The 11,698-nt window shown below is 37.0% G+C and overlaps 1 protein-coding gene across 1 annotated transcript; it reads left to right on the top strand.

Moving 5' to 3' along the window:
• Nucleotides 1-1,880: 1,880 nt before the first annotated feature.
• Nucleotides 1,881-10,032, top strand: LOC110679554 (probable cytochrome P450 28a5). Its single transcript, XM_021854485.1, has 4 exons — nt 1,881-2,149; nt 8,564-8,807; nt 8,865-8,957; nt 9,017-10,032. The coding sequence occupies exons 1-4, from the start codon at nt 1,962-1,964 to the stop codon at nt 9,983-9,985; spliced, it is 1,494 nt and encodes a 497-aa protein (XP_021710177.1). The 5' UTR covers nt 1,881-1,961; the 3' UTR covers nt 9,986-10,032.
• Nucleotides 10,033-11,698: the final 1,666 nt, after the last annotated feature.

The following is an 11,698-nucleotide window of genomic DNA, read 5'->3' as shown; positions in this document are numbered from 1 at the left end:
TTCTTTGCCAATTGACCATTTTTGCATTCGTATATCGAGTGGCAAGCATGAAGATGTTCTATGCCCTGGAAAGTCGATAAGATTTCTTTTACGAAAAGATTCTCGATCGGTGAGATTCGAACCCACTATCCTCAGCTTGGACTTGCTGAATAGCTGCGCGTTTACCGATAGGGCAATCTGACCCCCCACTCTCTCAATATCAATAAGGAAAACGTGAAATCAAATAGTTTAAATAAATCAATAGATCATTACGTTTGCTCCCTGAAAACAAATAATCGATGTTTACTCGAATGAAGGAACTTTACAGCTCGCGCGTAGAGAAGTCACACATCACCGAGCCCGGCCAGAGACAGCGAAAGTTTATTTATCAGCCGCGAATGGCGATTCCTTGCGCGACGACACACAGTGGTCGCACTTTGTACAAATGTTGGCCGAAAGCACAGAAAGAACTATTCTCACTCAAAACGTTAAAAAATCATGATCCTTCGAAAATTATTAATACGAAATTATTTGAGTTCCGTAATCCGAGAGCAAATAGATCACTGGGGAGAATTTGATCAGGTCGTTACCAAAATATATTCCCTCCCAAAGATGCTGAAGGTTACGTTGGCAGCACTGACATTCCGGGTTTTCTAGTTTATAGGTGTCCAATTATGATTTTAAACTAATTCATTTTTATTAGGGTCAGTTTTGCATAGAAATATTCATACTTTTTGAAGGTGTAAGCAATACAGTTAGAAATGTCATTGCTAAAAAAATCCACTGGTTCTATGCCAACATGTTAACTTTGAGTGTTCAAAATGTTGTGTAAGCTTAAATATGAACTACTGAACTAATTTTTGATATCATACAGCATAGTTAGCATAGTTTTTTGCTCATAAAATCGTTTATTACAAAATAATGTGCTTATTTCAAGAGAAATTGGCTACATTTAGGCGAATAAAGAAGATTTGGAAAGTATAATTTGGGAACACAATGATCAAAAACTCTAGTTGAAGGAATTTTGACATAAAATTCAGATTCAGGAGACCCAAATTTAGTAGATAGGGAAATATGGGGTGATCAATTTCACCCCAGTGTGTAATTGTAATTGTTGATATTAAAATTTTTATTATATGTTTAATGTTATTCAATTAAAAGTCGATTACATAAGCTGATAAAAATCAATGGCCAACTGATTTTGTCGATTTTTTTTAGTTATATCAGAATTCCGTACGATAACACAACAAAAAATTATAAAATAGTGATCAATTTGCCCCCGGATAACGGTACCAATATGAAATTGAATATCTTGAGCAAACTTGTTATGCTTTCTGAATTTATCCAGGACAGGCATTGCAGAATTCGTTCTCATTTGACTCTATGCCCAGGGAAGTCAAGGGATTTTTTTCGTAAAGATCCTGGACCGACCAGGAATCGAACCCAGACACCATCAGCATGGCTTTGCTTTGTAGCCACGGACTCTAACCACTCGAATAAGGAAGGCCTTCTTTTTCCTAGATATCTTACACAAGCTTTGAAAAATTAAGACATTTTTAAAGAAGCTTAACGTTATACACTTGTAGACATTCTCAAATAATCAACATGTCATATAATATTTTTTCGAATGAGACCAGTTGAGGCAGATTTGATCATGATTTAGTTCATAAACTGCAATTACGATGGAATAACATTCACGATTTTTTTTTAAATTAAATAGAGTTAATTCCAACTTACATCTTTTGACAAATCTAAATATAAACCACGCGATCTAAAACTTTGGGAACTTGCTATTCAAGCAAAAATACCCGTGAAGAAATTTGCAAACTCCATATTTCCGATTTCCGGCCACTGTGCAGCACTGTGGTCCCCAGCCGGTAACGAAACAAACTCAATTGGCTCTTATTTAGTTGAACGTTTCGCTGGCCAAGGAACATCTGTCGAATTTCTGCATCCAGTGCGACGAGTTGTTCTAGCGCAAAATGTGGTGGACAGTGGTTGGCGTTTTGGGTGGCATTCTGAGTGCCATCTATCTGTTCCTGTCGTGGAATTTCGATTGCTGGAAAAAGGACGGCATTAAAGGCCCGAAGCCGAGGTTGCTGTTTGGAAATCTTCCGAATGTTCTAAAACAGAAGAAACACATTTTTTACGAATACGAGAAAATTTACAAGTGAGTGATGGTTAGACCTTCCTTAGCAAAGCCATGCCGAAGGTGTCTGGGTTCGATTCCTGGTCGGTCCAGTATCTTTTCGTAATGGAAATTTCCTTGACTTCCCTGGGCACAGTGTATCATCGTACCTGTCACACGATATACGAATGCGAAAATGGTTACTTTGGCAAAGCCAGCCCTCAGTTAATAGCTGTTGAAGTGCTCATAAGAACTTTAAGCTGGGAAGCCGGCTATGTCGCAGTGAGGACGTAATGCAAAGAAGAAGAAAAATGATGGTTAGACAAATAATTGTGATTCTGCAGTTTAAGGTCAACTCAGAATTTTTTTCACAGAACAATTTACAGATGTAAAATTCAACTATAAATTATCTACTCGAAGAACGTGTTTAATTCAAGGGACAACCACGAAAGTGATCATTTGCTTTCTGCTCTTTTTGATTCTATAATGTGGTTTTCTGTCCATTTACTGGCAAAATATGGTAACCAAGACTCAAGATTGCCAATTCAGAGATGACGAGCTCAATACTTAGTCCGTTCAAGAATTTCCACTTCATGAGTTTTCAAACCAAGTCAAAAAATTAATAATTCAAGAGCTTTTGGACTCCACAAAAATGCTCGCTGCTACTTCAGTGAATTCCAGAGATATTGATTTATGAAAAAACATAAACCTTTTCCTTTAAGATAGGGTATAATGACCTTTAATTGGTCAAGACTGTACGAAAAAATCACGTGCTGTGAATACTCACCTCTTTCTCGTTTTGCCCAAGTAAAAAACATTCGTGTAAAAGATCAATTTAATCTTAGCGGATATTGAATTTTAAGACATTTTTGAACAAAACAAATCACTGCGCAGTGTGTTCCCCAGTGTCAGTGGTCAATTTTTTTTGGCGGTTGTGAAACGTAAATGGCTGGTTTATGTAGGAATATTCAGTTAAGTTTTGGAAGTATTAGGAGAAATCTTCCATTTTTGTAAGTATGAAGAAAAAATATCCAAACTTTTTTGCAATCGACTACAGATGACACGCAGACTTCGTCCTTTGGCGGAAAAACCTGTGTAATCCTCAAACAAGGATTATTGACATGCCTGAGGTAACTCAGGTAAGTCAGAGGTGAAAATATTATATAATATAAGTGCCAAAATGCTGCCTTGGGGAACACCAGCTCTTACAGGAAGTCTTTCAGACCTGGAGTTCTGATAATTAACCTGAAGTGTATGATTTGACAGATAATATTTTGGAATATTCTAGCAATGTATGTTGTAAAATTAAAATTTTCTAATTTTACAATCAAGTTTTCATGCCAAACACTGTCGAATGCTTTTTCAATATCTAGATGAGCAAGACCAGTAGATTAGCCTTCAGAACGAATCAAATATGTTACACGTAAAAGTTGATGAGTGGTCGAATGTCCATGACGGAATCCAAACTGTTCATTGGCAGGAATTGAATTTTCGTTTATTCGTTTATTCTGTTCAAAACTTTTTCGAAAAGTTTACTGATGGAGGAAAGCAAGCTGATTGGACGATAACTGGAAGCTTCTGCAGGATTTTTGTCTGGTTTTAAAATTGGGACAACCTTGGCATTTTTCTAATAATGATTATCACTTCTTCCAAATCAGTCTCCCACAAATTTTCGAAAACGTTCTCTTGATTGAAATGCTTTCGCAGTCTTGAGTAACTTGATTTTCAATTGGGCTACCCTAGTAACAATTTCAATGCTTTCTTGTCTTAGATGTTATTTATTGAGGCTTTTTTTGACAGTTTCAAAATTGATTGACTTGAGCGAACTTTTGCCCCACTGCACAGTGGTTCGATCTAGAACAAATGTCGGCCAAAACCTCAAACTCTCTTTAAAATAGCTGTAATCATATATTTGTCATATTCTATGCCATATTTAAGTATTATGGACTTTTATTTTCAAATGTTTCTAGTTTTGGACTGATAATTAGAATATACAGGTTTGAACAATACATTTGCAACTTTATCAATTTTCCATAACAAATGGTCATCTCGGGCAGGCTAGTTCTCAATTATTTACTGATGGATTCAAATACAATTTTCACAGCATGTCAGGCATAAGTTGTATTCCAACTTTTATTTTTGAATATTTTTTCCATACACTCCTCCCACACCTAAAACAACAAAGTGAAATTTTTGACGAAAACTTATGAACGATTTATCCAAAAATATGGAAACTCAACACAAAAACCATCATAAGCATATTTGTTCATTTCGTTTAAATTTAAAATTTTATCTTTTAAATATGCCAATTATGCAGATTTGTAAAACAAATCACTACGGTGAGCAAGTAACATAAAAAACACTCAAAAATATATATTGCAATTCTTGTGATGTCTAAAAAACTGTGGATATTTCATGCAAATTTATCCATAAATATCTTAGATTTAACCCTGCCTTAATGCAAGAATCATCAATTTCATCAGTTTCAGCATGATTGTCATATCTAAAGCTTAAGTCTGTTTTCATACTTACTTTGGTAGCAAAAGCAAATCCACGTAGGGAATAATTTTTCCAATTTGTTTTATATGATCTAGTGGCTGCGTTCGAAGAAAATAGTTAAGTTCGACCATGTTAATAAGTCGAGATGTTTTGTGTAATTTTATTTGGTAAATATATTATTAAGTACCAATTCAAATTTTAGTTCAAATCACTTCAATACCATAATAATACAAAATAAAGTGTGAAAAATATTTAATTAAGCATAAATTCCTAATTGTCATAGGAGCGCAGAGACCCGAAGCAATAAACGCGCAGCTATTCAGCTATTCATTTTCGTAAAGTAAATTTTCTCGACCTCCCAGGGCATACAGTATCATCATACCTGCCACACGATATACACATGCAAAAATGGTTAATAGGAAAAAAGTTCTTAGTTAAAAACTGCGGAAGTACTCATATGAAATATGAGCTGAGTAGCAGGCATTATCCCAGTTGGGATGTAACGCCAGAAAGTAGATGAAGAAAAGGATAGGTGCGGGTAATTGGTTCCTTCTCGGGATGTCATTCATGGCTACTATGATTGCAATGCACGTACTAGCGTATCACAGGATTTTTATTATTCAACTATAATTGCACTCCGTACACCTTCAAACGCGTTGAAAGTGGTCTATCGCAAGTTTTCGCAAAATAATTTGTACCTTACTTGAAAGCTCTTGTTTTTGGCTTTCGAATGAACTTATTCCCATCGTGGGCATTCGCGGGCTACTAATGTCTTGGGGTACTTTTTTAAAAACTAATATGTTTTTTGAAGATTTTTTTGACTAAATTTGCTTTGTATGAGTTCAATCAAAAATTTGATTCTATTCATGTGTACTTAATGTATCTACAAACAATTTCTCTGAAGATACCATGGCGCTTTGAGCTGTCTTTAAATTAACCTTTACGTTACCGGCCTCCGACAAGGCATTTTCAAATAGCTGCCATTTCATCAATTTCCATTCGATCTTTTTGAAACCTCCGTCAGTTTAGTTTGAAAATGTTTCAATTATTTGCCATAAATGGAAATTGTTGAATTCGGAACCATGCCGGAGATATTCCGGATTGTACTGGGGTCACGAGGATGCCAAATTTGCAGTTACAACACTGAAGTTTTTATGTAAAATATAAGACAACGGTCTATTGTCATCATTTCAACATAATTCGAATAAGTGATCCGTTCTGGAACGTCGTAGCCGGTTCCGTCAGGGCCAGTTTGGGGACATTTCCGTTTCATGTCCAAAACATACCGTGCGACGCCTCAATCTTCTTGAATTCGGGAGAACATGTCAATATAGGAAAAATAAACTAACTGTCCATAGTTGTGGCCATTCCAGAGCACCTGACATAGGTTCTGCCAGGACCTCTTTGAGGACATTTCCGTTCATTGTCGGAAACATACCGTGCGACGTATCAATCTTCGTGAATTCGAGAGAACATGTCGATAAAAGAAGAAAAAGCTCGGTACGAACAGATATGACCACTTCAGATCTCCAAGCACAGGTTCAACAAGGGCTTCTTGGGGAACATTTCAATTTTATGTCCAAAAACATACCGTGCGACATCTCATTCTTAATGAATTTTAAATAACTTGTCAATAAATGAAAGAAAAAAACACGGTAATAAAAAATTTGGCCACTCCTGAGCTTCTGGCATAGGTTCCATAAGGGCTTCTTTGGGGGTTTTTCTGCTTTTGTCTCAATCTTTGTGAATTGTAAAAAAAACATGTCAATAAAAGAAGATTCAACTTATGAACATGAGATGTGGCCGCTCCATATCTCCAAGCACAGGTTCCACCAGGGCCTCCTTGGAGATATTTCTGTTTCATATCCATTACAAACCGTGTGACGTGTCAATCTTCGTGAATTCGAAAGAACATGTCAATTCATGAAGTATGAACTAGGTATCAACTAATTAGTTCACTCCTTAGCACCTGGTACTGGTTCCGCCAAGGCCTCTAAAGGGACATTTCAGTTTCATGTCCAACACATATTGTGCAACGTTTCAATCTACATGAATTAATATGTCAATAAATGAAAAATGACCTCGCTACCAACAGATCTGGCTACTCCAGAGCACAAAGAATAGGTTTTGCTGAAAACCTTTTTTGAAAGTTTTCCGTTATTTGAACAAAACATGATGTGCCACGGGTAAAGCATAATAAAAATTCTGAAAAGTATTCAAATAAATCTAGGATAAAATACATACAAACTGATGTGGCTCCTCTTCACTGATGCAGTCTTAGGCAGGATCTTTCTGAACAGATGTTTTCCACGATTGTTGGAAAATCTGTTATGCAGATCTTCATGAATACGCCAGGAAAGCATTGTGCAACTAGTTCAAACTCAGCAGAAATCTGCGAAGAAAACTAACAAGGAATCCACCAGAACTTTGTTTCGAACATCATCAGAAATCCAACAATAATCCTTAAAAGGTTTTGGCTAGAATGATATCTAGAATGTATTGTTAACTTCTAAGAAAATTTTCTATTAATTACTCAGGGTTCTAAATAAATTTGTTGATAACAACTTAACAGAGGAATTCGCTTTGGAAGTCCTCATGAATACACCATGAAACAGTCTTATAATTTATGAAATCCCTTTGGCTTACTGACCTTTGGCGAATTTACTGCCAATAATTGTTTTAACAGTATAAAAAAGAACAACCTATCGCCCGTTTTAAGAAGAGTTAATTCGACCAAACACGTCAGATCCGTCAATCGTACCGCTGATTCATGAATGGAGGAATTCCACGTGCAACAGAATAAAAAAATTGCTTAGAATATGTTAAAGATTTCATCAGAAATTGAACAATAATCTAGCCAACAATTATCTAATTTGGAACCCATTCGATATTTCATCTATTACCCGCAAAGGGTTTTCCTACAGATTAGTGTTCGGTCCATCGATTGCCCCTACGGGGGAGAGCGATGCAATAGAAATCAGACGTGTTCGGTTCGCGCAGTGCGAATAAAAAGTCGTGTAATCCAGTCATAAATGTTTGGTCCATCAATTGCATTGCTTGCTCCAGCTGGAGCGAGCGATGGGACCAAAAACACCCACTAACCCAATGTACTTTCCAAGACAATTGTGTAGATGCAGAGGTATATTCATTCTTGCTCTGGATTGACCAAAGATTGATATGTCGCACGATATGTTTCCGACAAGAAACGGAAATGTCTTGAAAGAGGCCTTGGCGCAACCTATGCCATGCGCTCTGGAGTGACCAATTCTATGAATATTTAGTTTATTCTTCCTGCTGAGAGTTCGACTGTATTTTCAATGATTGATGAAATATCGGCAACGCAGTCTTTTTTTTAAAACTAAACAGCTCGAAGATTTATTATCTATAATTTGGAGTAATTAACTTTTTCCATGATCTTATACAATACCTTCAATGATCTTCAATCGTTTATTTGTTCTGAAGTTTTGATAACTTCTCAAATGATTGAAGCAAATTGCTTTCATATTATTAATTTAATTTTTACCATACTTCCATTCATAAGTGTTTAAATTTGAATTTGAAAAATCCATTGCAAACCCGTAATTAGTAAGCTAAGTTTTAATTTTTGTAAAGTTACTTCATCAGAATAAGAAAGTCATATATGAAATGTGATTTGTTATAATAAAAATTTTATCTTGGAAAGTTACATTACCTTTTTCTTTCATTAAAAACAGGATTGTATTGTTGGATTTATACTTTTATTTCAACCAAAATACTAGTTTTATTGAAAACTTGAGAAATCCCGGGATACCGGGATTTCATTGGATAAGCTTAGATTGTTGTCCAGAATCCCGGGACGAGCAAAATGGCCGGGAAATGGACACTCTATATATAACATCTAGGTTTTTACGACAATGAGCTTAAATAAGCCTAAATCCTATTTGCTGATCTATTATCATCGCTATCTTTTCTCCTCAGTGATTTCAAGACCGAACCCGTAGTGGGTTACTTCAGCGTTCGGACACCGCAGTTGATGATCCGCGAACCAGAGCTTATCAAAGAGGTGCTCATCAAGGGCTTCCGCTACTTTTCGGCAAACGAGTTCTCCGATGCTGTGGATGAAAAGTCCGATCCCCTGTTCGCAAGAAATCCATTCAGCTTGTCCGGAGAAAAATGGAAAACTCGTCGAGGGGAAATCACACCGGCCTTCACGAACAACAGAGTAATTAGACGAAATAGTGATGGGATGGACACGTTTTCAATTTGCTTCTTTTTACAGATAAAGGCACTTTCGACACTCATGGATGAAGTGTGTGATAGGATGACAGACCACGTCAAAAAACAAAAAGAACCAGCCGTTGATACGAAGGAGGTGAATGTTTACTAACCAAATTTCAAAACTTTTTCTCATGCATAATTTTCCATACCCAGCTCATGTCGAAGTACACCACTGATGTAGTTTCAAACTGCGTATTCGCCATCGACGCCCAGTCATTTTCCAAGGACAAGCCAGAAATCCGTGAAATGGGTCGTCGGATCATGGATTTCAATTTTAGAGCTCAGATTATTCTGATGATAACAACTTTCCTGCCGTCGGTCAAAAAGTTCTACAAATTTACGTTTTTGCCACGGGAAGTTGAGCAATTCTTCATTCGCATCATGAAAGATGCCATCCGCCATCGTAAGGAAAATAACATAGTTCGCAACGATTATCTGGACCACCTTCTATCGCTGCAAGAGAAGAAACAGATTTCGGAAATTGATATGGCAGGTCATGGGGTATCGTTCTTCGCGGATGGCTTTGAAACGTCCAGTACGGTGATGACAAACTGTCTTTTCGATCTGGCATCTCATCCTGAAATCCAGACCAGATTGAGAGAGGAAATTCGCAACGTCCAGGCTACCAAAGGTGGCATCAATTATGACAATATTGGAGAAATGACCTATCTAGATCAAGTTCTGAACGAAACACTGAGAATTCACCCGATTATTCCGGTTCTGCGTAAACGATGCACCGAAAGCACTGTGCTGGTTGGACCCAAAGACCAGAAAATACCAGTTTCGGCAGGAACTACAGTTGTCATTCCATACTTTGTTCAACTCGATTCACAGTATTACCAAGAACCTAACAAGTACAATCCTGAGAGATTCTCGCCTGAAAACGGTGGAACAAAACCCTACCGAGAACGAGGAGTGTACTTCCCGTTCGGCGAAGGACCTCGAATGTGCCTTGGAATGCGTTTTGCCATTGCTCAAGTGAAGCGAGGAATCATTGAGATCATCGATAAATTTGAAATCTCCGTCAACTCTAAGACGCAGGTTCCCTTGAAATACGAGCCAAAAATGTTCATGCTGTATCCGGTGGGAGGCATCTGGTTAGATTATAAGTCCATCAAATAAGTTTTTAAATCTTATACGAAAAACAATATATTTCGCTGCATAAAATATCCCTTATCTTTTTTATGAAAGAGAAAAGTTTCAGAGCTTTTGGAATATATTTTTAGACGTCATTGCTTGCTTTTCCCATAGTTATTCCCATATAAACTTTGTGCAGTCTCAGTATTCATCCGAATGAGCTCAAATTTTGGGAGGACACTCAGAATTTGATCTAGAATCGAATGAGCGGTGTGGAGCAAAGACCGATTTTTTGAACCACTCTAATGGATAGTTATGTGCAGATACCATTGAAATTTAGAGATAACGAAACCGACGAAATTGCATGCCGATGCCATACAGTAAACTGAAGTACAAATGCTCAGTAAAATAGAAATACTCTTCCACTGTAATTCAGTTTTTCATGAAGGGTTAAATATTATGTCGTGGGTGGCAAAACTGATCAAGTGAAATCGATAAAACTCAATACCTATATCAAATTTTCTGTAGGGGAAGTGGTGGTAAAATGAACAGGGGTGGTAAAATGAACACTTTGCCTTTTATCGAGAAAAATCAAATTTCGATGAATTTATATTACGCACGGCCGATTTATAGCATAAATCACAGTGTTCGAGTTGATACGTAGGTCAATTGGAGTGAAAATATCAACGAAAACTTAGATTTTAGAAAACCACGTTTAAAAATCAGAACTGACTTAACTTTTAGCTCGGAAGACTTGAGGTTTTTCAGTGAGGTGAATATCGTTATGATATGAGCTCAGACCTGAAACTTTTGGAATTCTTTTTGAATGGGTTGCAATCATTAATGGATATATTTTCGGTAAGGCAATAACATTTTTCAGAAATATTTGTTTTGCTCACGTTTTTTGCACGATGTTCATTTTACCACCAGCTGTTCATTTTACCCACATAGTGCAGGGAAAATGAACATTTACCTCGTTTTTTGCTAGCGACAAAAATATGTGAAAATTCAGCTATTTTAGTCTGAATTCGTGTCGCAGCTGTGGATAACATCCCTGTTTTTGATGTTGTGAGATAAAACTTTACAAATTCCTCGTTTTTCTATCAGAAACAAGATGATTTCCTTAAGGTGTTCATTTTACCACCCCTTCCCCTACGTTGGTAAAGTCGAATCTTGAGCAAAGTTTAAGAATGTATTTTGTGTTACACATTGCGATCGAGAAAGCATAACAAATATACTCACTAGTGCTGCCTGGTGGCAAAACTTTGAACTGCATGGCTCGAACAATAATAACCCTTTGCCTAATAAACAAGTTTGCCAAAGGCGTCATTTTTCAAATCCTGAGATATTTTGAAACCAAAGTTTTATACTCACTAGCGTCGTCTGACGGCAAATTATCGAATGTTATGGTGCGAGCAATGATAGTCTTTGACTTACTGAACAACTTTGCCAAAAACGTAACCTGCAAACATTGCTGAGCTCAAATCTCACTAAACCGCCTAATAAATCCGATGGAACTTCATCGAAGTCATCGAAGTGGTCTTCAAAACTTCGGCTTCTACAAGCTAGAAGTTCTGGAAGCGAGACAAGCGTTTTTAGAAGAAGCAGCTACAAAAGCGATTACCTTTGGAGCTTGAGGTACTCGAGACTAGCGATCCCTAGAAGGAGTCAATTACCAATGTTGAGAAGAAAAATAAGTGGTTGAATAAAACGAATAACAGGGGGCAGAAGCAGGTATCTCGATGGGCGTCGTGGCTT

This window comes from Aedes aegypti, chromosome 3, assembly GCF_002204515.2.
Source record: "Aedes aegypti strain LVP_AGWG chromosome 3, AaegL5.0 Primary Assembly, whole genome shotgun sequence".
NCBI classification, from domain to species: domain Eukaryota; kingdom Metazoa; phylum Arthropoda; class Insecta; order Diptera; family Culicidae; genus Aedes; species Aedes aegypti.
This window is presented reverse-complemented; position numbering and strand designations above follow the sequence as displayed.